General features: G+C 32.8%; 5 protein-coding genes, 1 long non-coding RNA gene and 1 other non-coding gene across 7 annotated transcripts; 4 read left to right on the forward strand and 3 right to left on the reverse strand.

Moving 5' to 3' along the window:
- Positions 1–1,878: 1,878 nt before the first annotated feature.
- LOC126678692 (uncharacterized) lies at positions 1,879–6,722 on the forward strand. The gene is made up of 5 exons (XM_050373586.1): positions 1,879–1,893; positions 2,503–2,550; positions 2,678–2,769; positions 3,468–5,331; positions 5,980–6,722. The coding sequence occupies exons 1-5, from the start codon at positions 1,879–1,881 to the stop codon at positions 6,307–6,309; spliced, it is 2,349 nt and encodes a 782-aa protein (XP_050229543.1). The 3' UTR covers positions 6,310–6,722.
- A 1,209-nt stretch (positions 6,723–7,931) lies between these two features.
- TRNAD-GUC (transfer RNA aspartic acid (anticodon GUC)) lies at positions 7,932–8,003 on the reverse strand. The gene has a single exon. It is a non-coding gene; the product is annotated as a tRNA-Asp (tRNA).
- A 477-nt stretch (positions 8,004–8,480) lies between these two features.
- Positions 8,481–12,374, reverse strand: LOC126679179 (uncharacterized). The gene is made up of 9 exons (XM_050374142.2): positions 12,218–12,374; positions 10,838–12,067; positions 10,614–10,732; positions 10,309–10,433; positions 9,991–10,090; positions 9,700–9,777; positions 9,460–9,543; positions 9,066–9,151; positions 8,481–8,840 (listed from the first exon to the last, which is right to left on the reverse strand). The coding sequence occupies exons 2-9, from the start codon at positions 11,985–11,987 to the stop codon at positions 8,690–8,692; spliced, it is 1,893 nt and encodes a 630-aa protein (XP_050230099.1). The 5' UTR covers positions 11,988–12,067; positions 12,218–12,374; the 3' UTR covers positions 8,481–8,689.
- Positions 12,375–14,117: 1,743 nt separating this feature from the next.
- On the forward strand, positions 14,118–14,844 carry LOC126678693 (putative B3 domain-containing protein At1g78640). The gene has a single exon (XM_050373587.2). It carries the CDS (start codon positions 14,118–14,120, stop codon positions 14,763–14,765), a length of 648 nt encoding a protein of 215 aa, XP_050229544.2. The 3' UTR covers positions 14,766–14,844.
- A 319-nt stretch (positions 14,845–15,163) lies between these two features.
- Positions 15,164–23,290, reverse strand: LOC126677276 (kinesin-like protein KIN-14J). The gene is made up of 22 exons (XM_050371825.2): positions 22,981–23,290; positions 22,452–22,624; positions 22,215–22,369; positions 21,982–22,080; positions 21,604–21,847; positions 20,599–20,720; positions 20,395–20,478; positions 20,171–20,245; positions 19,926–20,018; positions 19,802–19,831; positions 19,069–19,410; positions 18,903–18,984; positions 18,710–18,805; positions 18,460–18,639; positions 18,246–18,352; positions 17,968–18,146; positions 17,594–17,758; positions 17,264–17,517; positions 17,000–17,163; positions 15,863–16,494; positions 15,631–15,740; positions 15,164–15,493 (listed from the first exon to the last, which is right to left on the reverse strand). The coding sequence occupies exons 2-22, from the start codon at positions 22,561–22,563 to the stop codon at positions 15,432–15,434; spliced, it is 3,387 nt and encodes a 1,128-aa protein (XP_050227782.1). The 5' UTR covers positions 22,564–22,624; positions 22,981–23,290; the 3' UTR covers positions 15,164–15,431.
- Positions 23,291–25,324: 2,034 nt separating this feature from the next.
- Positions 25,325–27,472, forward strand: LOC126679495 (uncharacterized). Its single transcript, XM_050374536.1, has 5 exons — positions 25,325–25,665; positions 25,749–25,815; positions 25,896–25,944; positions 26,208–26,252; positions 27,168–27,472. The coding sequence occupies exons 1-5, from the start codon at positions 25,384–25,386 to the stop codon at positions 27,232–27,234; spliced, it is 510 nt and encodes a 169-aa protein (XP_050230493.1). The 5' UTR covers positions 25,325–25,383; the 3' UTR covers positions 27,235–27,472.
- Positions 26,259–27,126, forward strand: LOC126679496 (uncharacterized). The gene is made up of 2 exons (XR_007640872.1): positions 26,259–26,684; positions 26,768–27,126. It is a non-coding gene; the product is annotated as an uncharacterized LOC126679496 (long non-coding RNA).
- Positions 27,473–27,866: the final 394 nt, after the last annotated feature.

The raw sequence follows: 27,866 nt of genomic DNA on the forward strand, positions 1-27,866 counted from the left end.
TCTCACCTTGTAATCTTTTCAATAGCACCCTATTTTATATTTTTGGCTTTCAATAGCACCCCGACCTTGTAAAATAATCAATTTTACTCTATTTTGTATTTTTGACTTTCAATAGCATCCTAAATCATCAAATTAAACTCATTTTTTGAGGATTTATTTGAATTTTTTTAAGTTAAAAGACTTATTTAAAAATGTTCAAGTAGAAAAAAAGTATAATTTTTTGCTTTCACTCAGTTTTGCTTCCTCCCGCCTGAACAAATCACATGCTCTTTTAATTTACTATTTTCTCCTTTGACCAACAACTATGTAAAAGGTCATTTTCATGAGCAATTTTTACTAATAGTGCCTGAATTATCTTTTTTCTTCCAAAGCTGTCCTTAAACTTTTATTTGTATCTAAGTTGTTCCTAAACTTTTACTTAATAACTTAGTTGTCTCTACCGTGATTGTTTTAACTCCATTTTTTAATATTTTATTCGACTTGATAATACATAAGTGGTATATTACTTAATTTGAATCTTATTGAACTCATAGAAATAATCTCTATTAAACTCATAAAAATTTCAAAGCCTCTTGGAGATTTTCTATTGATTTAATAGAAATATTTTGAGCTTTCAATAAGTTCAATAAGATTTCACCTAACTGATATGTAATTATGTAATCAAAGTGACATATCTTAAAAGATTAACATAGTTAAACATCTGCGGTAGGAATAACCATATTATTAAATAAAAAACTAGAAATGATTAGAATATAAATTAATATTGAGAGATTGTTATGAAAGAATATATTTCATGAATGGTTAAGAAAAAAAATATCCTCATTTCCATCTATTTCCATTTGACCATTTTTTCCTTATATAGGAGAGGAAAGTAACCACTGAATCTTGTAAAAAATGTAATTTTGTTTGCTAATAATAGTGAATTATCTTTTGAAAATGTTTAGAGTTAAAAACAAAAAACATAAGCCTCTATTTTATATTTTTTTAATTACAAGTATAGCTTTCTAACCTAGCAATAGAGAAAAAGTAAATAGAAATAACATTGAAATAAGTAAGGTGGCCCTTTGATTTTCCACACTTTATTTTTGATAGAAAAATCAAAGAAATTTCTCTTCAATCTTTTAATCATTTACTTTAAATCTTCAAGACAAAAAAAATTAAGGAACTCAAATTGCTTCTCCATCACTTCAAAAGAGTTGGGTGTGTCTTAACTTTCATTTTCTATCCAAAAAAAGGTTCTGCTAATTCTATACACTTTCAGGACCACCTCACCTAACTTTTTTTCCTTTCATATTGGTCCTATTATGGCATAGTACATTATGTATAAGATTAAGACACAAGACCATAAAATCTTCAGCCACATCAAATTAAAAGTTGGTAAACAGCTTATTACTTTTAATTAATGCATGAACCACTACAAATGCAGATTAGATATAAAATATAATTCTAATGGCTTAATCATTTAGTCTGAATGTAAAAATAAACATAAGAAAATTGCAAAAGTTTCAAAGGATGTAAAATGAAAGGCCATTTGTGTAAATTAATAGGTTAATGTGTTCAAAAATTGAGGATATTTTGGTAAATTAAGTGGGCATGTATGGAATCTGAAATTTACTTAGATTAATAATTTAATTATTGGAAAGAGTTAAACATAAATGCAGGCATCATCCTGTCTAAATAAAATATGCAATTCCCAGAACCATATTATTAATATAATAGTTATTCAGACAACCAACCTTAATTATTCAGTCTTCCTAAGAATCTGCAACTCAAAACCAGACCGTCAACATTTCCACAATTGCCCCCATTTTAAACACATTAATCTCTGTTTAAGATGGGTATAATTGTCACTATACCACATTCCCTTAGATCACAGCAATGGTGGCAATCCATGTAATTATGTGATAACCTCGTCGTATGTCTATTTAAATTGACATATATTTAATCAACTTAAATTCAATACTTAATTGATTTTGTCAAAATTTTAAATTCGAACATAATATGTTTCTAAACGGGTTAACACTATATGAACCATTTAACCAGTTTTAAAATATATCATAAAAAATTACTAATACACGTAAAAATTTATTTACTAGAAATATACATTAAACTTAACATAATTATTAATAATATATTTAATAGAATTTCATATAATCATCCATTTCACTAAGAAAAATAGTGATTAGGCAAATACTAATTACCAACCAAAGCAAAACCCAAAAGTATTAGCATCATCATAATCATGAATTAAGCAAAAAGATTAAAATTTTATTTAATTTGATTCAGACAAGAACTGTAGCTTAGCAGTTGTATGTCTCTCATTGCATCTCTTTCTCATGTGAGAAAAAAAAAATTGAGAGTTAATTGCTACACTCTCACTCTTCACTCATTTTTTCACTTTCTCTCTCTACAAAAACAAAGGCATGCACATCTCTCTCTCTCTAACATAACTTCACTTTTTGTGCTTATTTCTATCATTATGCTTTACTGCTGCTGTAGTAGGTCCACATTGTTTTTGCTTTACCTTGTACTTTTCTTGATTCTTGGCTGGTCTCACTACCCTTTGCCTCATTGCTGACTCTTCTTTAAAGATTGGTTTTTTCTTCTTTTTTATAGATTCATAGCTTATTAGCAGACTTTGTTCTCAAGAATTTGATGTTCATATGATGCCTTATAGTTGCAGTTTGTTGGGTTCACTTTGTTGAGATCTAAGTGGGGTAATGCTAATGCCAGTTTCTTTAGTAATTGTTTTTTGATTTGTCTTAGAATGTAAGTGAAGTTAAAGTTGTCTCTAATCATTTGTTTATTAGCCTTTGTAGATGTTACTTTACTCTTTTTCTTCTAGGGAGTTTATAGAGATCATAAGATTGATTCTTTTACTGGTTCAAAGGTTTCAGTTTTAGAGAATCAAAGTTCATTTTTTTCTGTGTGATCTCAAAAATTTGGCATTAAGAATGGGAAGGATTCTTTTTGGAAGAATGTTTATTTGTAAAGTTAAGGTCTGTGTACTATTAGATATAGCTAGCTAGCTCTTTTGTGTGATTTCTGGTTTGGGCTATTTATGGGGTTTGCAATGAGAATGTATAGGTTTGATATGTTCTTATAGGTAGCTAATTAAGCTTTATTTAAGATTTTTGCATAATATTCTAAATTTCTAAAAGCAAGCATCTTTTACTGTTTAATTGCTTGTTCTTGTTTTCAGAAATTTGCCTAGGAGTATGAGGTTATGAATTAGCTTTGTTTCTTTTCTTTATCATGGTTTCTATCTCGTGACATAGTAAAAGTAGTAACTGAAGCTTGAAGAATTATTAACTCTTATGTATCTGGATTACTAATCTTGAGGAATTTTAGATTTGAGTAGATGTTGAATTCAATTATTGCTGATGGCTGGTTTGTTGCTACTTTTCTTCGTTAAAATTCAAGTCTCTGATCATTTTTTCAACTGGTTTGATCTGTGCTTGTTGCAGAGTTGTGGATCTATCAATGGGGCTAGATATGGAGTTTGAATTTGAGAAAAAAAGCACCTCGGATCTGAGTCCCAACACTGTTCTTCCTTGTCGAAAGTTTTCTGATGTCGGAAAGAGAAGAACAAACGGCAAACCTCCACGTAAAGATGATCTATTGACCGCAAAGGAAGACTTCAAAGAGATAAACTTTCGTCGTTTTCGTAGTTCCTCTTGTAATATTCCATCTAGACATGGTGGTCTAGAAGGTAATGTTGTGTTGAAGAGAGGTTCGATTTATCAAAGCTCTAGGGAGGTAACTAAAATGAAGAAAATGGGCGTTGATGAGGGAAGAAGAAAACTTGAAGTTTCGCGGGATAGTAATACCAGCTGTTCCTTTAGCATTGTTGACTCCTTGTGTAGTTCAGATGAAGAGAACACACAGAAGCGATCATCTACTAGGAAGTCTTGCATAGAACCATGCTCATCAAGTGGTTTTATTGAAATCTGTCCCAATTTAGACAAGAGAGAAAGGCAATCTGCTGGAACGGTTAGAAGTGACTCTGTTAAGGTCCCAACCTTCAGAAATGAGCAAGTTTGTGGTCCTACAAGTGACGCTAACGATCTTCATGAAAATGATATCGCGTTGACATTCCATAAATCACATTCTGTTAAGGTAGAAATGCTGCATTCACCATCTCCTTCGGAAAGTGATTGCTCTTCCAGAGCCAGCTCAAAGTCTCGGTTTAGCCCAATCAAAAAGATGTTTGATCCAATTATGAAATCAAAGTCTTTACGGAGTCCTTTGGGTTATATAGCAGAGCCTGTTGATCTCAAGAACAATGAAATGTCACACCTGAGAAAGAAACAGATATCGAGAAAATCTTCGTTGCGCGACTTCTCACACACAGCTGCAAAATCTGATAAATTTTCTTCACTTGTTCGGAAAGATAACCATCATTCAACAGTGGCATGTTCACCGGTTCACTTACATGGTCGTCTCAAGGTGGAAATTAAACAGGGAGCGCCACATTTTGAGTTCTCATTGGATTCCCCTGAAGAAGTTTTTATTGCTAAAACATGGAAAGCAAATAATTCTTTTAATTGGGTTTACACATTTCACTCAATTTGCAGTAGAAAGAAGAGTAACGCCAGCGGCTGGGGGTTGACTGATGGCAATAAGGAATCCTTGGTAGTGGGACAAATGCAAGTTTCATGCTATTTATGCTCAGAATTGAAAGATGGTGGGGCTCTTGATAACTCTATGGTGGCAGAATTTGTGTTGTATGATATAGCACATGCAAGGCAAAGTGTTTCTACACAAGATTCGCTTGACATTATTGAATCTCCTAATGATTCTAAACCAGGCTCTTTAAGTGAAACTCATAAGTTGGATAACGGTTCTGAACCAAAGAAACTTAAAAATCTATCAAGACGTGCCTGTGATAGTGCTGACGCCGATTCTACGAATTCATACCCGTGGCCATCTGCAATCTTACATTCAGACCTTGAAATAGCAGCTATTGTTATTCAACTCCCATTTGCAAAGAGAGAAAGCTTGAAGTACAAAAGAGGAGATAAACCTAGTGATAAAGCACATGTGAATCTACTCAGCCATTCTATGGTCGAGCAAAGGAGAAAAGGTTTCTCAGATAGAGAAAGTGTGGAAAAGTTGAAGGTGGTGATTCCTGCTGGAAATCACGGGTTGCCACTTGACGAAAGTCAGGGCGCTTCATCATTGCTTGATAGGTGGAGATTAGGCGGAGTCTGCGATTGCGGTGGATGGGATATGGGATGTCCACTTACTGTTTTTGGAAGTCCGAACATCAATTGTGCTGAAGAGGAAACACTCATAAATAATCATCAGCCTCTGGAGCTTTTTGTTCAGGTAAGCTTCTTTAGTAGAGTTTAATCATTATGAAACATGTAACGTTGATGTTTGTGGATAAACAGAAATACATTTCAGTGCATGTAAAATTGCAAGTTGCCAGTATCTGTTTCCTTCTTTTGTAAGACTGATCTTAGTTTGTGGGGGCCTCACCTGGAATCGATAACTAGGAGAAAAAGTCTTCAAACAATTTCTTCAGAACAAGCAGTTCTCATGCAGAATATTCAAGCTATGTTAGGTTATATAGTTTTAGTGTTAGAACACTATTTTTTTTAATAATTTGCTTCTGCAACCCTGTTATGCAAGAAAAAATAGCCAGTTTAGAACATTCTCACTCAAATTCATTAATACCACATGAGTGAGGAAGTGTAAGCTGTTATATTGGCACTGTAAAATTTCATTGTATGAAGCACGGAACGGAAAGTACCAAAACAATTTTTTTTACAAGAATAGGTAGTAAATATTGAGTTCTGTAGTTTAAGAAGTGTTTTTGGCAACGGAAACTAAACGCTGAGATGTAAGGCTCGAGAAGTTTCCTTGCAACATTATTTTCCTTCACCATTCATTTGTAGTGCGTGATCTATCCCCTAGCGCTTTGATGCTGACATGGCCCTCTCTCATACTTTTGATATTCTGCTTTCTGCTCAGGGAACAAAACAGAAAATTCCAGCACTGACAATGACTGCTATTGAAGAAGGAACATATGCAGTTGATTTCCATGCACAGCTATCAACTTTACAAGCATTTTCCATATGTGTTGCTGTACTACACGGTGCTGAAGCTTCCGATGCCACTGGGGAAGAGAAGTGCAGGCAGTTGCCGCATTGCAGTTCACTGAAAATGCTTATCGAGGAGGAAGTACAATTCTTAATTGAAGCAGTCACCAAGGAAGAGAAGAAGAAAGTCCCTAAAAAGACAGAACAGATCAAGCAGTCTTATGTGGTTAACCCTCCTTTTTCTCCAATCGCTCGTGTATAGAGTCGAACCAGATGTCTAAGTGCAAGACAACACTTACCGAGAAACGCAGATCGAGGTTTGATGAATGAACTGCTAAGAATTGTTTGTGCATTGGTAGAGTTATAAAATCCTATACAGCCTTTGATGAGGATGATTGCATAAAAAGGTGACAAGTTTCTTAGATGTAAAAGTATTCAATTCTAGAATTAGGATAGAATAGAAACTCATACTGTTCATATTGTTACTTGATAGCAAAGGTACCATTTTAAGTTCTGAGAGATAGGAGTCTTCTTAATACATTTTTGTAATAGAATGGGTATATGGTGGAGACTAAAGGGTAGTAGACTATGGAAATGGTGGCTAGAAGCTCTTGTTAGTAGTTTTTTCGTGTATCTTCAAAATAATAATAAAGGAGTTTTATCTTTTGTCAGGCATTACTAGCTCAATGATGTTGTTGACTGATTGTTCTATCCAGTATCTTAAGAACCGTATCAGCCGGTTTGACTGTGAACCGGAGGTCGGTCTAGTTTGGTTCTTCCCTAACAACTGAAAATACAGTTTAACCTTTTAGAAAAACCGAAAAAATAAAAATAAAACTATACATATATATATTAATTTTTTATTTAATGCAGTATAAATATAAATCAACGATTTCGGTTTGATTTTTAAAGCAGTGGTTGTATCCAACAATAATTATAGATATCTTGTCAGATGTTATGTGAACCATATTGTTTTACCTTTAAGAGAACATGTTTTTTGCTTACATGAGCATATAATATTATGACACATTTTGGCATGCATGCTTCCTCAATAATTTCTAATAAACTGCTCCTTTTTGTCACATTCTGTCCCTCACTACACAACTTATAATCTCATGTTTCTGTTTATTTCACTATCTACATTAATCAAACCTTAGCCATTTAACCAACAAGCCTGAGATGGATTGACAATGATTATTCGAACCCTCATCCTAGAAAACTTTTTGGAAGAGTTTTATTATCTTAACGAGCCTTATCTAACTCGGTCTAAATTGGGGGTGTAACCAAGTCCAACCGACTTGCGAGCTACTCGATATTGACTCGAAATCGACTCGACTCATATCGAGTCGAGCTCGATTTAACTATCGAGTCAAGTTCAAACTCCAAAATACTTGACTCGATGAGCTCGCGAGCCTAATCGAGTTTTAGTTATTTTACTTTTTTACTCTTTATATTTATCTATGTTTACAATAATACCTTCATTTTTGCATTAAAATTTATTTTTTAAATATTTATATAGATAATCGAGTCGAATCGAGCTCGAATTTCAATTATTCTATCGAATTCGAGCTTGAACTCCTAAAATAAAACTCGATTGAGTCGAGTTTCGAGCCATATTTTAGAAGTCGAACTCGAACTTGACAATGTGTCGACTCGACTCGACTCGGTTACATCCCTAGTCTAAATTAGTTAGAGCATTAATTGTAAATATTGAATGGTCTATAAAAAAAAAATACTCCCACAAAATTTGTAGCACAGAAAGTTTTTTTTTTTTTTTTTACTATCAATGTTGTTCACTAGGATATAGATTCATTCCATTTGGAATTTCGGATAGCATTGGAAAGAAACCCAAACTTGTAAAAATAAAAAAATAAAAATTGAAAACGCCGTTGCCGGGGATCGAACCCGGGTCACCCGCGTGACAGGCGGGAATACTTACCACTATACTACAACGACTTGTTGCTTTCTCATTCATTATGATTTATAATGGTGTAAGTATTATATTTAATCAATGAAATTGAGGGACAAATTATAATCACTCTTGAAGTAGTCGCAATTACTATTTTTTCACTATATTTTGAAATTTTATTATTTCTCCCTAATATTTAATGATTAAATAACTGAAATCCCTGGATTTATTTACATAAAATTAAAAATATCAAAATAACTAATAATTTTTTTAAAATATAGTCGACTATAATAATTAATACACATAATGAATTAAAATTTTATTAATTATTAGAATTATTAATCTATTAAATATTATATAAGATGTAATATGAAAGTTGGTTTCCTAAAATTTTATTAATTATTAAAAGATTCACGGTACATCTAAAAATAAAAATTTAAGACAAGATTACAAATAATAATAATTACCCCTATATAAATAATATTTGTAACTAATATCAGTCATTCCACAACATATATCCAGTCTAAATAAGAAATTCCAAATTTTATTTACCATGAAAATACAATTCGAGAAATGCTCAAACTTTAAGAGTAGCCTAAAAGGCAAAAAGAATTGACAACATTTGGCTTCTATCCCACATTTTTGGGGTCATCTATTTATTTATGCAATAATCTATATACCATCAACAATTATACAGCAATCAAAAAGCCTGCCAAGCTGACTATTATGGTAATTACAATGGAGTAGAATCGTCTTCTTTGAACTGAATTCTTTGAGCAGCAAATTGTGAAACTCGTAACGAAAATAATCCTTTGAAGAATTCATAGGATGTAAAAAAGAGTGCTCCTTGAGACATATACATAACCAATCTCGGAACTAATCCCCTGATCATCAACAACAAATTGAATTTCCATCATATTTCATTTTCCAAATTCTGAGAATATATCAGGTAAAAGATCATTTTCATAAACAAAAGCAGTGTTTTAATTTTCCTGTAGAGCTCCTTCAGAATAACTTAGGATCGAGAGTTTACTGGTTTCAGAATATGAATATGAAATAGTAAGATAAGTGGTTTAAGTTATAATGTTTGAATCAAATGTAAGCTGTACCTGTAGAGACCCTTCAAACCTTCATTCTTGCCTATTTCCTTAAGGGTGTGAAATACACTGTCATACTGGTTCATAGAACCAGGAATCTGCCACAAAAAAAGCATATTGAGAAGATAAAGAATGTCAGCTGCCTACTGCCTAGAAGGCTAGGCAGCATTTAAGAAATAAGTAGTTAATTATAAACGCACAGTCTAACAAGCAATTCGGACATGAACTGAACAATATTTATAAGGATTTAAAATATTTCAAACTGAACCAAATCAGTTGGTTTGATCGAATTTTCAGTTTGATTCGGTTTTTTCTGTTTGGTTAGGTTTGAGCCAAATAAACTTCTATCATCTGACTGGGTAATAAATGTAAGATTCCGTGAAAAGAAATCCAATAGTTTACTTACCTGTGTCTGGAGTCTTGTCTTTACCACATCAAAAGGAGTTGTGAAGAAAGCTGCAGTGGATCCTGCTAATCCTCCACAAAATAGCTGCAACAATTAAGAACTCTGAGTGTATCCCGTGATACCAAGTCAATAATACTAGATACAGCTCGCCAGCACCCAGAAACTAGAAGCCAAACCATCACACAAGCTAATCTATTACTCTACAAAGTAAAAAACACACTGAAGGGTCTCTGATCAAACCGTTTGTAATGTGCTGGGTTGAGCAGTGGACTTTTGTGATGGCAATATCAATTGCTTCAAGCTTTCATATGTGTAAAACTGCACATTGTAAATACATCCTTAGAATTGATGCTGCATCATAAATCAGAGATGGAACGGAAGCAAAAAGGAAAAAGGCCATAGCAATACAGCTCCAGGAATTAAAACGTGAGGTGCGAAAATGTTAAATTTTAAAAAGTTATCGAACTGCTGAATAACAAGAAATAAACACGGGGGATGAGAGAAAACATCTGCTATGTAGAAAGACTTAACCTTAATAACTGAGTGAGGAACATTTCGGCAGAGTACAGCTGTCCAACCGGTATATAGTGATCGTAAACCACCACTGCCAATTATTCCAATTAGTGCACTCCTTCACAGACAAGAGAATAACATGAAGATATCATTACTGAAAAAGCTGTAAGCACCATTGGCAGTTATGAAGTGTCACTAATAACAGAAAAATATATGACAACTTTAAGTGCAAAGAAGCTAAGCTAACAGTGATTCTAAAAATTGAGTAAATTAATATGGTGCACCTCATCCCAATTAAATTTGATATCCAAAGATAACAGGATCTAAAATGTTTACCAGCAATTATGATAGCGTGAACCAATTTGCATCTGCTGCTTTATGCGCTCACTGGGGGTAAAAACAAAAGAGGTTGCAACACTTGCAGACCCGCCTGCAATGCAATGGGCTAAAGAGTGATACTCCTGTGAACAAGGAGAAAGATACGACTTTACTAGGCAGATCAGACTTATGTTGATGATATATGGGAATAATTATTTAGCTATAAGCAAATTGCAATTTCTCTTTTACCTCTCCTAAAAAGATGAGGCGAAACTGTCAAAAAATATGATAAATACAAGAACCATAAAATAACCTAATGCTACCTTAGAGAAAAGAGGAAGCAAGGATCCTTTAACTGATTCATAGGTGAAAGTGTAAATGGCAGATATAGGAGCTGAAGATGCAATATTGCTTGAAATTCCACGATAAAGCCCATTTACTCCTGAAATTCTATCTTGTCGATCAACACAAGGCTTCGCCAGATATGTAAAAAAGAACGACAAGAAGAGAACAAAACAAGAAATTCAGTTTGACAGGCCCGATTTACCTCTTTCCGAAACAATTGACCTTCCAATGTCACAGACAGATTTCTGCCCCGCATGATAAGATTGAGAAACTGTCTTTATTGTATCAACAGGATGTAGACAGAGGCTAACAAAGATACCAGAAAAAGCACCTGCATAAGCATGCTCCTGCTTAGCAACTCCATAACAAGGTCCTTCACATGCTGAAGAGCGAATATCAATTACATTTTTGTCCTCAGCAACATACTCATGATGTTGTTTTCTTATGTTGTTATCCATTATATTATCATCGGCATTGCATTGGAATGTTCCGTTTGAATTTGTGTGTGGAACTAATATTTTGACATAATAATCCACAAAAGAAATAGACCTCGATGCTTTTGATGCACTACCAATGACATTACTATCACGGTAAGCTCGAAAATAATCAAAGTGGAGGGAACCGACTGTTCCTGTTTTCATTCCCATTTTCATTAGATCCTCCAATGATGCATCTTTTGGTTTGAACATAGCAGAACTGAAATCATCACTTTTCAAATCAATGTTATTTCCAGCATCAGTTGCATCTCCAGGAATACAGCCTTCACGCTGGCTCGTTGTACTTACTGAATTGTACATTTTATCGGTTTTCTTGTCATCAACGATCTTACTGGCATTAACGCTATATGGAGATTCAAGACGAAGCATCCCATTCATCCATCCATGTTTGAATAATGGACAAGCAAAGTTTTTACTGCAAGGTCCAAACTTCGACATCTTCTGAGTTATTGTAAGAAACTCCAACTTTGGCCTCCACAAATTTGTAACATTACCCCCAGTCTTGACATCAACATCAAAGTACGTACCACCATTTCTCTTTAAACCTAACACACGCACATCTTCTTCAGCCAGATCACCCACGACAACATTGTTCTGTGAGCCGCTACTACAAGTATTAGATTTTTCACTAACACGATCCCATATTTGCCCAACTGCAGAGATGAGCTCAGTTGTGCTCAAAATCTCATGAGTATTTACTTCAGCATCTACTTTACTCTGCGTTCTTTTATCAGCGTGTGCCGAGGCATGTACTTGTCTTTCAAAAACAGAATCACCAAGATCAAAAGATGCCTCCCTAGCTTTATACGCAATCGAAGGTTGACTGCTTCGAGGAGGCCTCTTTGACCCCGACATTTTATTAAACCATTCAACAAAATTCTAGCAGAAGCAGCAGATTACATACAACACTACATACTATTATAATGCAAAACCATCTGCAACACACAAATAATAAAAGATAATTGTATCAACTAAATCTAAATTAACAGAGTTGAATTTAAATAATAAATTAATCAATCCAATTACAATAACAGTTCAATATTAATGAGAAATAACAGTTCGAAGTAAAATTTAGAAGGAAATACCTGGATGAATTAAGTTGGAATCTAACAGACAATTGAGAATTTACAGTGTTCTGATTCATATTATCGAGATTTTTTTTTTCTTTTGAGATAAAAAACAATTAAATCACCAGAAATTCATATTAGGGTTTAGGGTTTTTTTCACCAGAAATTTAAAAATGGGGATAATAGGCGTAAGCTAACGTGCGCTGGATTGGAAAAAGGGCTTAATATATCATTTGACCTCTAAACTATACACTTTTATTCTCTGAGACTCTTAAACTAATTTGATATTCTATTGGACCTCTTAACTTTATTTTTTGTTCTATTTAACCCGTCAACTGCAACTTTTTTGCCGATCTGACCTTTTTCCTCCAACGTGGCAAAAACGCGTGTTTTCAAACGCTTTGAAGCACGTGAAAGATAATTAAAATGCATAAATTGTTCTATTGAACCCCTGAACTACACTATTTTGTTCTATTTGACCCCTGAACTTATTTTATTTTTCTATTGCACCTTCAAACTTTTAATTTTTACCCATTTAACCTTCTCGAAAATACAATTATTTAATTACTATCCATTTAATCTTCTAAAAAAATAAAAAAATATTGAAATGTAGTCAAATAATTACATAATATAACTTCTTATACATGTAAATATTTGTTTACATTTCAATAGTGATAAATGAAGTTTGTCTGTTTTTAACGATATTACAAAATATATAAATTTACTATACTGTGATTATTTAAAAAAAAGACTAAATTTTTTAAATAATTATAATTTTTAGTGTGTTTAACGAATTTTCAATTTTAAAAATTTTAATACACCAGCTTTTAATTTTTTTCAATTTCAAACTTTTCAAATCAATTCTGAATTTTTAAAATTAGTGTTAAAATTCGAAAACACGCTAAATATCATGATTTTTAAAGCCTTAAATGATTTTTTCAAATAATATGTAAAGTACGTCACTTTTTATTTTAAATTAAAACAAATATTTAGGCTTAATATATTTTTTGACCCCTAAACCTTACCTTTTTATTCCCTATGACCTCTAAACTATTTTAGTGTTCCATTGGACCTCTTAACTATTTTTTTTTATTCTATTTATCCCCATGTCAGCAAAGCCATGTCAGCAATTTTATCCACGTCATCGCGCGTGGTGTGCACATTCCGAATGAGGGGTTAAATAGAACAAAAAAAAGAGTTAAGAGGTCCAAAAGAACATGAAATTAGTTTAGAAGTCGCAGAGAATAAAATGGTATAGTTTAGGGGTCAAATGATGTATTAAGCCTTGAAAAAAGCGTAGAATAAAGTAATTGTGTTTTAATACCTGTATTAACGAACCAATTTTGGATTTGGATATTGCAAAATATCCCTTAAATAAGAACTTTTCAAGTTATTCTTAAAGAGCATATAGTCTTTTTAGTTTGTTCTTGATCATTTTGGCTCTTAATGTTTTAAATGTTGCAAAATAAACCCTTTCAATATTTTGGGAAGAACACTTAAGCCTTTTTACTTAATTTTTTGGACACTTATACTCTCATATTTTTAGTTGTTTCTGTGGGTTTTTTCTAGTGTGAGGATTTATTTGCACTATTTAAAAATAGTGAGGGCTTATATGGCTAAAAAAGCTTAAAAGAGCTTATGTGCTATTTATGACTAGTTTGAAGGGGGTTTTTATACTTTCTGCGGAAAATAGGGTTACCAAGTAATCAGTTTTCCGTACTGAAAAATGATTTATTTAATCCAATATTTTGTTTTTACTGTTCCTATATATACACTTACCCGGTGGTTAAAATCATTATTTGCATTAAGGTTCATTGATTCATGTTTAGTAGAAGTTTACGTTTTTCTGACGACAAGCAAAGTTTACTGCTAATCACATTCAGTAAAATTTCTTGGCCTTTTGTGTTCTTTATCAATTATGGAGAAAATAAAATTACTAAGAATTAGTGAAATCAATTTTTTTGAATATATTAATTGTGTAGATAATGAACTTCAGAGTAAAACTATCGATAGTGTAGATTGTGAACTTCTTGAGAGTGTTACTGCAAATACATCAGCTCCATTCAAATTTTACGATTTCTTCCGTCTTTCGGGAGAAAGAGATGCATTGAGGAATTCTGATTCCAATGAACAAGGCGCAAGTGGAGACGTAAATTCTGATGAACAAGGAGTGAATGGAGTTTCGACTGAACTAAACTTATATACGGATCCATGGATAATAAAGAAAAAGGTTACCGAAACTGATCTTAATGGTTGTAGCAGGCTACTGATACCAACAAATTTAGTTAAGAACAAAATTCTACCATTTATTAACAAAGAAAATCGGAAAAAGATAGATTGTGGAGAAGGTATGAAAGTAAACTTTTGGGATGTAAATATCTGTACGAATCATGAAGTCGTATTCAAGCGATGGAGTAGCTCGAAAAGTTACGTGTTCATAGATGGTTGGTATACTGACTTCGTTACAAGAAGAAAATTAAGAAAAGGGGATGAAATTGGACTGGCGTGGGGCTATAATTATAAAGGATTCTTTTTCAATGTTCTTTCTCGAGCTCAATCAGATTAGGCAGGATGCAACATTTTGAATGTCATATATGTATAATGTTTTAGTATCAATTGATTTACAATATTATTTGGTATTTGAATAGGGTTACAGATGGATTCTTTTTTTAACTATGAAATAACTATATTAACGGTTTCTGAACTATTTTCCGATTTTCAGTTTAGTATCCTAATTCATTATTAATCAAATCAGTTACTATATTTTAAAAAATTGTACTAATATGGCCGATTTAGATTATGAGAGACCAACACTTCCCAATTTTTAAATCAATTAACCCAAAATTGCATTAAATGAACACGTTACCGAGTCGTGCTAATCCAATTTGAAGGTTAATTGACCTAACATGCGGGAGTGCTATCATTAATTAGAGAAATTAAAATGGCTTGACCTTGACGTACAAATTTAAAGTCCACGACGACCATTTTTTCTAAATTTATAATGCATTTCAACATAAATAAGAGCAACAAAATGTGGTGAAACTCAACGAGCTTAACACTACAATTCTTGCGTATATACAATTTACACCACAAATTGGTCTCCAGTCATCCCTTTTCTATGGGATAAGTGGAAGCAAGGAAGAAACTAGAGATAGCAGTAAGTTGAGAGTTAGAATTTACAATCTACTGAGTTACTGTCAATTCTTTACTGTCATCCAGAAAGCCACCAGCTTTATGTCCAACGTTTTGAAAGTCTCGATGCAGATGAACTACCAAGAGTCATTTTCCTAGGTGCTGTTAGAGTGATAGAAGTTGTCAGAAGTGCGTAACGTGTATGATTAATTCAATCATGCGTAGTTAATGGAAGTAGCTAAAAATTGACCTAACCGAATCCTAAAGAAGGCGATAAAATATTAAGTATAAATGGTTACCAGATGAACCCCTTGGAGTGGAGCTCTTGGTTAATGACAAACGTGATGTCGTTGTTTGTGCCGGTCTTTGTGGAGGCCTAGGAAGCTTAGATGTAAACTGTGGTGGTCTGCTAACAAATAAAAGTATTACATGACAATCACTTCTGAGACGGTGTAATAATCAGCAAACTAAAAGCAATAAATTCATTAGAAAGCTTAAAATTGTAGATGTAAAATACTACAATATACTCACTTTTCTGTTGTTTCTGCTTTCTCAGTTGGTTTTGCCACTTGAACCGGTCTTGCTACTTCGTAAAATTTGGCTGATTCAGAAGCTTCGACAGGACCTGCAGTTTCAAATGATTTTGCAGATTCGGTGAAAAGAGAAAACTCCACAGATTCTGTTTCAGTTCCCATTGAAAGACCGCTGTCTGATATGTCACTTAATCGTTCATCCGAATCTGCGTCTCCAAACCCCAAGAGATCAATATCTTCTTTAGAATTCTGGTTGACATTTTGTTCAATCTTCGACAGAGGAAGAAATTCCTTTTGAAGACTTAATTCACCTATTGAATTTGATGGTTGCAAAAGTCCATTTCGATGTCTGAATTCATCCATTGACAGCAGAGAACCAGTTTCAGAACGTTTCTCACTGTACTCTGAGCTATTATCCATGTCTGATGCTACTCTCTCAGATCCGGGTCCTTTTCCTGCAGCTGTCTTAGGGCTATGACGCGTGTTCCCATTTGAAAGTCTTCTTGGAGATGAAGAATCACTCTTATGTGAGGTCATACCGTGCTTCATGCCATTGACATTTGACTTGATCAACTGCAGCCGCTCAATCTCTTCATCTTTCCTTGCAATTGTGTCCTTCAAGGATGACACCTGCATTGTTCACTTTAAGTCAGGGAACTGCAAATGAAATTAGACAATGACATAATTGGTCAATAGCACAGGCATAAGATATTATCATGAGATATGGGTGTGCAAAAATCGAACCAAACCGAACTGATAAATTCTGTTTGGTTTGGTATGAGATTATAAAAAATATCCAGTTTTGGGCATAAAAATAACTAGTTAAGTTTAAGTGAAAACCAAACAGAAGAAAATCAACCAAACCGACTAGTTTGGTTTGGTTCGGTTTGAAAATTTGTACTTCCTTAAAATTTCAGTTTAATTCAATTTAAAAAAAAAACATCAGTTCAAATAAAACTCAAACACTAGCCAAGTCTATGCAAGCACCGGGACAGTAGTCGAGGGATTAATTCCTAATGTTATTGACAAATGCATATTTACATATCTGAGAGTAGAGTTATCCTAAGCATAGCCAAGAGAGAATTTAAGTAAATAAACCATACAATAAATAATGCTAAAGATTATTAACTACGACCTGTTGCATTAGTTCTCTAACATCTCGCCCTTCTTTGTTGCTCCTTGCAGCACCTAATTCAACACCAGAAACCCTCTCTGCAAACTTCAATGTACTAACAGTTTCGGAATACGAATCGACATCTGGATTGAGCTGGACAAACATGAGTGTCTTTGCTTGACCACCTATAATGTGAATTACAATAAAATAGAATTAGTCGAGAAATAAAAAAAGGGAAAACTCACTTGGACTGTAAAATCGAATCATCAATAGGATTGAAAATACCTAAAGAACTTTGTAAGACTTGAGTTAGTTTGCTATTCCGGTATGGCACGTGAGGACTCTTTTGAGACAAAGCATATATCACGTCTCCAAGGGCAGAAAGTGACTTGTTTATGTGCTGTGCCTCTTTAAGTCTATCACCAGTTGCTTCGGATCTCTCTACTCGTTCACTACCAGCCAAATCTATTAAATGTAGGTTACCTCGCAAAACAGTACCACCCTTCAAATCCGTTCCACGAACATGAACAGTGAGAACACTGCAAAAGTGGTATCAAATCAAAATCTTGAAGACTGACAGATCATTGTTGGATAATCTTGTTAAAGAAAGGTAACCTGTGGGATCTGCTACTTCTTTCGTTGAGAGCAGTAGCACCAATTGTGCGATTCATCAACCCAATGTTCATCAAATCCAAAACATCAGCAGTTGATTCAACAGAGTGCATGCTAGCATCAGGAACAGCTAATCCATTTGGTTGGGTCGTACTCCAAATCCCAAGTGTGTGCAAGTTAAGAAAAATGTAATTTATTTAATATCAAATTAAGATAATCAGAACGCATAATGAAGGGCTGCTAATGAAAGAAGAAAATATTTAGATTTCATAAGAAAATATAATAAACAAATATACCAGCATGACAAATTTAAAATTAGAAATCTAAGCTATAAAAAACCCAAAAAGGCTAAATAAATTAACTAAAATAAAGGATATCTTTTCAGAGGGCCATCACTTGAGAGTAGATCACGAACTTGTTCATTATATATTTCAACCATTTGTACACCGACATCATATCTAATGGAGCTTCTCCTTGTTTGAGAGATTTGGAAAAGGTCATGCAAAGCACGATAATTAACTCCCCAATCTTCTTCTGATAGTAAATTAGGTCCACTCTATTGAATGGATATGCCCAAAAACAACATAAAAAAGTATAAGTTCATATATCATGCAACATAATGTTTGAAACAAAAATTCTCAATTTAGCTAGATACCATAGTGTAAGTCTTTCCTGATCCGGTTTGGCCATAAGCAAAAATGCAGACATCATATCCGTCAAGAACAGACCGAATTAAAGGCTGTGTATCCAAAAACACTTCCTCTAAAAGCAATAACATTTACCAAAAAAGTGTTAATTGATTAAATTTTCACAATAAAAACGAGAAATGAGAATGCAAAAATAGAACAAAAAAATCACAAATTTCTCACCTTGACTAGTTTTTGGACCAAAAACCTTGTTAAATTTGAAGAGTCTATGGCTATCCTTTCCTTGTTTGGAGGGATTTGAAATGACAATTTCGCCATTTTCACCAATTAATTCTATGGTGGTTTGCTTTTTACATTGTCCAGGAAGAAAGGGTCTTATTCGACAATACACTCTAATATTTCCTATGAAAAGCAATAACATATATAAGCAATAAGCATACATATAAACATAAAACTGTAGTAATTTACGCACCTTTTAGATCCTGAACTTCATTATATAGTCTTCGATTTTCTGCAAGCACAGAATGATAATTCTCAGCAGCTTCAGCTAGTCCTTTCATCTTGTATCCTGATCCAGATGACCATTATGCGCATCATGAAGAGATGTTGAATCAATTAAAACTGAAAGACTTTAAAATAAATAAATAGTGAAAAGGCATTCCTACCCAAACATTGAAACTCCTCGAAATAACTTCTCTTTGCCTTTAAAACTTCATGCTTTATAGATTCAGATGAAGCCCTTAGCACCTAAAATAATCAGCCCCGTAAATTAATGCATTATACTATTGCACCAGAAACACGGTAGATTAGAAAGTGAAGACCAAAACAAACCTGTAAAGCTTCAGACTGATGATCTATAAAGTTCCGGTACTTTCCCTCCTTCCTTTTCCATCTCCTAGACTTAGATTCAGAAAATGATTGAAGTTGTTCCACCTTACTCCTTGATTCAACCAGAAAGTGCTCAAGTTCCTTTACTTTCTTTTGCAACTCAACCTTGGTTTCTTTAGCTTGAGCTTCCAGAAATAAGCATTGCTCTTCATGCCTTTTCTTAACTAATTCTAGTTCCTGTTTCAGGTTAAATATCTCAACATCACTATGATTCTTTTCTTCCTTTAACCTAAGTAGATCCTGCTCTTCAAGCTTTTCCTTTTGCTCAATTTTGATTTTCTCGATCTACAAAACAAAAAAAAGATAAAATGACAAAACAAGCACTTATAAAAGCAAAAACAAATCGAGTCTTAACAGAACCGCATGAAAAAAAAAACATTTTTCTATTAAACATTAGTAAATTAAGACTTAAACAGCTTCTTTTTCTTGAAATACTTAACCTGCAGTTCAGTTCTTAACCATAAACACTCAATGGACCACATTCAGCAATAAAGACTAGGAATTTATAAGTTTTCCCATTTTTCACTCTGAGGTAGACATAAATAATAGACTAACGTACATGCTTCATTAACGTGGCAAAGACATTCAAAATCAACAATGAAAGAATTACAGATATGAATAACCAGATATGCTTCTTTAGCTTTAGCTATATATATGCATTCAGTCATGAGCTCACCTTTAGCTGCTGCAGGTGTGACAATAATACCTATGAAGATAAAAAATGAACATAAATCAATAAAGTGATTAAAGTCATAAAAGTCATAAAAGCTTAAAAAACTTATAACTATTAGGCAAATTACCGCGATTTCATCTGTGGATCCAGATACAAGAGTTTCAAGTCCTCTTATTCTACATTGGTACTTTTCTGAGCGAAGCTTATACAGATTATTTTGCTGAAACCATATGGCAACACAAGTGTCACAGTGCAAAATTATCACAATAAATAAAAAAACACAAGCATCAATAGTACCCAGTGTGTGCACATGCATGTGCATTGATTTGAACAAAAAGATGTATAGTATAGAAAAAAAAATTAAGACATTACATCTGTCAAATTCTCTGTGTGAGTTGAAAATCGTTCCTCAATAACTTGCAATACTTTCTTCATTATTAGTGTCATCTATCATGAAAAGAGTTGACATAAAAAGAGAACCAACTCAATTAGAAATAGAAAAGAGAAAGTAAAATCGTTGATTTGAATAATTTACTACAGAATTAATCTATAATTGCACTCAGATGTAATATTTAGAACTCCTCTCATAGCCATACATGTTGAAACTGGCCAGTCTTCCTTTCGCAGATATCATCCAGAATGTTATTTACTAAACCAAACAATGCTCGAGTTGAGGCACTCTGCAATAGAAATTGCAAAAAGGAAAAACATCCATAAAAACAACATCAAAATATAATAGACATTGTAATTGAATTCTTTTTTATATTAGTATATTACAACATTCAAGTTAAGAAGCTTACATCCAAACCATGTGATTTTATCAATTCCAAAATATTAGAATCTGAAAGATCACCATAGAGCCCTTGTTTTATTGACAACTGATCAGAAAGCTTGTGGCCAGCATCATGGAGCAAAGCAGGCTCTGGATATGTAATCACCAACAAGGGTAAAAAGCAATTCAGCTAAAGTGTAAACATGTAGAAAAATAACTCAATCTAAGAAATGAAAAAAATAATGGGACAACTATTTGCTGGCGTCCTTTAAGGTAAGATAGTGTATAAAATACATAGCCTATAATGCACCAAGTCAGTTTTTAGAATATATAGAATAAAGAATTATTGGTAGAAACACCTAGCCATTAGCACACTAATAGTTGTCACTTCTAAATAAAACACACCATTGTGTGACTAAAAAGGATGAACATAATTCCTCAAATTGTAATTGGTGTGAAACAAACTTATCCGCAAGATTAGACTTCAACTTTTGAGCTCGCTTATAATTATGGGAAAGCAGGATAAGATTGTACATCAAGGTATGGGAAATATCTCCTAATCAGAGAAGTAAGACATAGTATCATTCACCATACCATCATTTCAAATTATTTTACGCATATTTGATCTTGTGGCAAGATAGTTAAATCGGCATTGCTAAAAAACTTTCAGCTTAGATGGCATGCAATAACAATGAAAAGCACGTCCTAACAAGCAGTCATAAACAGCATAACAGCATTTCATGATAAAAATATTTCGTTCTTGATTTGAACAAAAAAATCTCAACATCTGCATATAGCATTCATATTTTAAAATACGAACTAAATACATTTCAAACATTTGAGCACATGAAATGATGACCTCAATTGAAATCTAACAGAAAACTACAAAAAGGTACCGTATTAATACTATTCATTGATATACAAAAACCTAAGGTTGATGTAGTTGCAAATACTAAACCAATTCTTCTCATGTAATTAAACATTAGCAATTCTGATTCGTGTAAATTAAACTTCTTTAAAGAAGGTAAAACACCTGAAACAACAGAGCGATGTACTCCGCGGGTTGATGCATGCACACGGCAACGATCAGTTCCTTCTAATGACTCTACTTTCCACTTATGTTTCTCTTCTCCAGATAATAAAGCATTTACATGTCGATCCGTCCCTTTGGTATTTGCCAACAATAGATTCCATAATCTTCTATTACGAGTACCACCATTATGATCAAAATGTGCTTTGAGCGTGCTAAGGCACTGCAGAACCGGTAACATGTATCCCTGCAAAGTATCAGATGCTATGTAGATGTCAGAATTTAAAGATAGAAACAAGTTATGAAACAGAGGCGTCACACACATTTATAGATGAATGAAAATGCAAGTGTTTTTTGTTTGAGTAGGAAAAATACCCATACCTGTTGTAAATCAGCATTTACAAACCTAGAAAATCCCATTTCATCCATTGCTGCCAGAAACAATTTGATTTTCTCAGGACCAGGTACAGTATTACCTCTCTAAAAACACAAGACAAATCCAGGAAAAATAAGAGAACTGAAAAATGGCTCTACAAGAAAAAGTTAAAAGAAATTCTAACAATAACGATAGCAAAAACACGAAACATATTATATTCAATGGGAAACAAGCAAACCATGTCAACTGAACCAGGATTGAGCTTGTTCAAAATGCTACACAAAACAGTGCCATCAATCAAGCATGCTCTCAATTCTTCCTCCGAAGCTTCTAATGGTAAATTTAAATGAGGCATCATATGGTTCAGCCATTCAACCAATGATGGTATATTACCTAAAATCGCACAAGTAGAGCCAATAAGTCAATAAAAATAAGGAAATCTTTCCAACTTTTCAAAAGGAGCAACTCTAATTACCATTAAAGACGTCTTCACGGCGTCCACTTCCTTCAATTTCCAAACAATCATTTCCATTCATACCGTCATACATTCCATTTCTACCAAGTTTCATATCTTGATCAACGTTCATGATGAAGATTGCTGACCTGGAACTTCTTTCTTCCGGAGAATCAATTACAGACGAAGCGCGACTGCATTTAAAAGTCCAAACCATAATAAACACTAAAATAAAATTCAGAATTCTTCTAAAATTAGCTCTATTTTACTAATGAATAAAATAACTATAATGTATTTATTTCCCTACACTTCTAGCAAAACAAATGAGATATTATAGCTTAAATGAGCTTAGTTAATTAATTTTAATTCCAAATAAATCTTATCAACTAAAAACAAAGCCTAATTAACCAAAAATAGGAGGAGACACCACAAATCCAAATAAACCAGCTATGCATAAGACAAACAGAAAATGCACCAGATCCAAAGATAATATCAAACGCCGAATTTAAAAAGCGAAATTAACGTTTAAAATAATTAAATGTAGACTAACCTGGAGAATCATAATAATAGTTAAAATTAAAACCGAAGATCGATAAATAGAAGCGGAAACCGGTGAAGAAACTAAGATCGAATTGAAATTGATACAATGTACATAGAGATCGACGGAGGTGACAGCCTGACCGGTGTACGATAGGTGGCCGGAGTTTTCTTCTAAAAAAAGGACGGTTTCAAAATGTGATACAGAGAGAGGAATTAATTGATTTTTTTTTTCTTTTCTTTTCCTTTCTTTTGTGTTGGAAAAGAAAAGAAAAGAAAAAGGAAATTGTCAGAAATGTGTTTGATTTTGAAAAGAAAATGAAATTGAAACTGCGTTTTGCTATTGTTTTTCTTATCTATTTTTCAAAATTAAAAAATTTTATGAAATGTTTTTATTTTTAATATATGGTTTTTAATTGAGGGTCGCACGCATAAGGATTAGTGGTGGGACACACTCCCACTAAATTTGGAGTGGAGTTCCCGCCTTGTAGCCTTTGTCCATTTAATTTTGTTGCCTGACATCATCCCTATAATTTTGAAATAACCAACCAAAAATTTCCTTTTCATGTCATATTATTATAATTTGTGATTTTATGATTACACCATTTAATTATTTTTATTTTTAAGTGAGATTATGGTTTTTTTTGTCGAAGCTAATTTTTTGTTGCTAGAATTATCAGAAATACAAGAATAAATGACTCATCGGCCGAATTTAATAAGCCGGTCTAAAAAGTAAATGATAATACTGTAAAATTAGAAATAATGTTCAAGCTTTTTGAACCATAAAGATTACAAAAATCAAAAATTCATTTATATGATTATACTATAAAATTTTAAATTCTTACTTATTAGTTATGTTTTAAAATTATATTTAATTAATTGACCTTACAATTAAATCGGCCAAATCTTGATACAATGGCAAATTTAGGAACGAGTCATTGTAATTAAACTCAATTCAAAATATTCATTCCGAATTAATCGAATAATTATACTTCTTTATCCAAACTGGCCAAATTATCAAATAAATGGAATTATCAAAATTTTAAAAACAAAACAGTGGAATAAGTCGATTAATTCGGTTAAATCAAAATAACTATAAAAAAAATGTAAACTAAAGATATTAAATTTTTAGATTAATTCAATTAGTTAAATTTTTAAAGTCACTAACTATAGCCAAACAAAAGAATTTATAAATCGAACCAAACTGACCAAATTAATCATATATAAATCGGTTTAGATTAATATTGGCTTACCCTAATTCGGCCCCATTATTCCATTCAGAAAACATCATTTCCTTTATCTTTATGAATTTTGGAAAAAGAAGATTCAGGATTCTAATTTTAACTACTCTTTTGTTTTGTTATTAATTAAGTGACTAATATAAGTGTAGTTGCTAACTGATTGTAGTACGAACTCAAATAGTTCGGATGTCATTTACAATCGACCTCATTTTATAAAAAATTAAGTCAATTTGGATTTAAGTTTGAGCTTCTATAATATACTCGAACTTGACATAATTTAAGTTGGCTCAAATCGTTTAAAACCCTTATGTAAGTGGTGTATAAAAATTGGACCAAACCACAAAGCAAGCTAAACTATAAATGATATGCATAATATTTTACTAATTTGGTTTGGTTTCTAATTATGAATAATAAAAAGGCTGAAGAAGCATACTACACCTAATAATTTAATTTAATTTTTAAAAATATAGTATAATGACGATATTTTTATGTATTTGAAATATTAAAATATAAGATATATTATATATTATAATTATATTTAGATTTATTTATTAAATCTAGTATTTCTTTATTTTTTATTATTTTGAGTTTTTTAAATAGTAGAGTTATTATTATAATTTGCTAACTCGAAAATTAAATCAATCAAATCAAATTAGATTTTATTCAACTTAGTAATTATTTTATTTTTTAGATGGAACAATTTTTATATAATTTTTACTTGTAAACTTAACCCACCGCACCCTAAATACATGTTTAGAAACACAGTATTACCGTGTTTTTCTTTCAAATGAAACTTTATAGTAATATTTTTGTAATTGTATTGTATTGTATGATTGATTTTAGACTCGTCCGGTTTCAAACAAGTTAGTTTAAGAATTTCAGTTTCTTTTTTGGAAACTTGATCGATTACTATAAAGCTAATAATTTATGTTAAATTCAAAAAAAACATTGGAACCACACCTAATTAAAAAAAAAATTGATTAAAATTTAGGTAAGTTTATTTTAAGGTTTATTTTGAATGCAAGTAAGTTAATTTTAAGGATAAAAATGCTTTAAAATTCAGATTAATAAAAAGATGATGATAAAACAATGTGAACGACGTCGTTTCCGTACTGAACTAATTTTAACGACGTCGTTTTCATGGATGTTCTTCAATATGAACGCCGTTACATCTGATGATAGTAATTAAAGTCACTGAAATGGAAGCTAAAGAAGAAGTAAGAGAAGAAGAAGAAATTCAGCTTGATCATCATGAGATCAATCCACCACCACCTTCCTCCACGTGTCCCGTCGCCTCACCGGATCTCGATGAATCCGACGATACCGAATCATTAAATTCTGATATGAGCCAAAAGAAAGAGATTTTCAAAGCTCTGGAGGTTGTCGAGAGAGACTCGGCAGCCATCGCTGAGAGCTTCACCGGTCTCTTTGCTTCTCTTCGACTGGCTCTATCCGAGGTCAAATCTTAATTCAATTGCTTAATTACTTTTTTAAAATTTGAAAAAATCAATTGAAAAGTGTTTAGTTATTTCCGATGTAGGTTACTTGTAACTCAGTTGATCACATGCAATGTTTTGGTGAAGCTACTGGCCGTCTTCAAGAATCAGGTGCACATTTAGTAACTTTATTTTTTTTTATTTTTTTTTATTTGTGGGGGTTAAATTTTGTTAATTTTATTATTTGACAGTGCTTGATGCTGCAACAAAAGGAAACCGCTATATAAATTCGTGTCTCAGGTGAAAATTCAGTTTAATTCAATTCTCATATTTGATAATGGTTTAAGATGTTTAGAATATTTCATGTTCTGTTATTGTTGCTTCGAACTCGATTGCAATGATAATTTTAGATTATTGAAAAGTGAAAACAAACAGAAAAGCTATACAAGATGATTAATTTCCTGGTTTACAGATTATACGTAATGCTTTTAGATTATGTGTTATTTTTTTACATTAGCTCGTCTTTTTCCGCATTCATTCATGTATTGCAAATTGCATTGCAGATTGAACGAGGAAATGAAGGGTGTTGATACTTTAGCTGCACAACTGTATCCTTTTTCTTTTATTTCAGTAGATGTGCTGCCTGTTTAATTCGCTTTTCTTGTCGGTATTTAAGCCTGCAACTATTTTATTTTAACGGAAAAATAATTGAATTGAACATGGAGTGCAACTGCAGAGACATTCTTATGTAAATTAAAAAGAGAGATACCCTCATATTTCATTATATGTGAAAAAAGAATAAGAGAAGAAAGCAAAACTCTCTATGTGATTCATTCAACTATACATAAAGTAAATAGAGTTGTGACGAAAAAGATGTTTTTCATTGTAAAAACATTAAGGTTTCGTATTCCAATCATTGCAGTAGTTGGATCGACAAACGGCCGTGATACGGTCTAGCTGAGTTGGAGAATGAGTAATTAGATATTTGTTGTTGGAGTTTGGAGAATTACCTGGAAAATAGAAGGTTTTTAACGATTCGGGTAAGATTTTTCCCTATGTCTAAGTAATATTTAAGTAATTAATGTGAGAAAGATTAACCTTTTGCACGTCTCCTTGGAAGTAGGAGGATGTGGATTGTGTCCCTAAATTCAAGGCTTAGAAGGTGGATAGTAGAGATCAATGGCTTAATGTCATTGCGCTAAGGATAGGCAAACATATGGTATAGGCGACTCGTGTCTATCAGCTCGCTTGGGGTACCTTGTAATGCAGATCATTATCGGGTCGCATATAATTACATTGCCCTACCTCGTAATCTTTCCTATGAAGGAGACAGATAGTAATCATGCTTTTTCAGTTAATTATAGTTAAGGTTACATGCTCGCGTCCTTGCTGTTTGATGATTCACTAGGAGTGTATAAAAATAAACCCTGGCATCCTGTAGTACCTATGATTTTAAATTTATCGGATGCTCTTGTTATTTAATTTGCTTCTACTGTCTTGGTGGTATCTTAACTCTAGCGAAGAAAAATCTTGAGGAGAAATGTCGATACTCTTGATACAGCTGCAAACAGGCTTCTCCGTTTTCCATGACACTGGAGCTACTTAGCTAGTGGTTGGTTTTCGCTTAGGATATCCTTTTATACAGCTTACACTGTTTTTATTGCTGGTTTTGGTTGAGAAGATTTAAATGTTATTGTAGGGTAGTTGTTTGTTAGAACCAGTTTGTAGCTATTCCTGAACTTGTTAATTGTTGTTAACTGGTGTTTGAGGACGTGGTTATTGATAAATTTTACCTGTTTCAGGACGTGGCTATTCCTGAACTTGTTAATTATTTGTAATATTTTTTCATTTATACCTTGACTTAGAAAAAAGTTCAATTGTACCCTTTTTTTGATTTTTTATTTTCGTCTCTATCCTAAAGAGCTTATTTGACCTCTTTTCATTTGGAAAAATATTCAAAATAATCTTTTAGATTTAGCCTATATTCTAATTAAACATTAATATTATTAATTGTAAAAAAATACTCTTTTCCTCACAAAAATTAATAAATAATAACAATTTATAATTTTTTTTAAGTAAATCCGCAAAACCCGCTCCGACCCTTACGAGGAGTCTGCTAGCAGATCTGGAAGGAGGAGCAGATCGCGCTCCTCCTCCATGGAGGAGGAGCGTGACTTTCTCCTCCTCCATGGAGGAGCAACTACTGCTCATCCAGTCATCCT

The sequence above is a fragment of the Mercurialis annua genome, linkage group LG4 (assembly GCF_937616625.2).
Source record: "Mercurialis annua linkage group LG4, ddMerAnnu1.2, whole genome shotgun sequence".
NCBI lineage: Eukaryota > Viridiplantae > Streptophyta > Magnoliopsida > Malpighiales > Euphorbiaceae > Mercurialis > Mercurialis annua.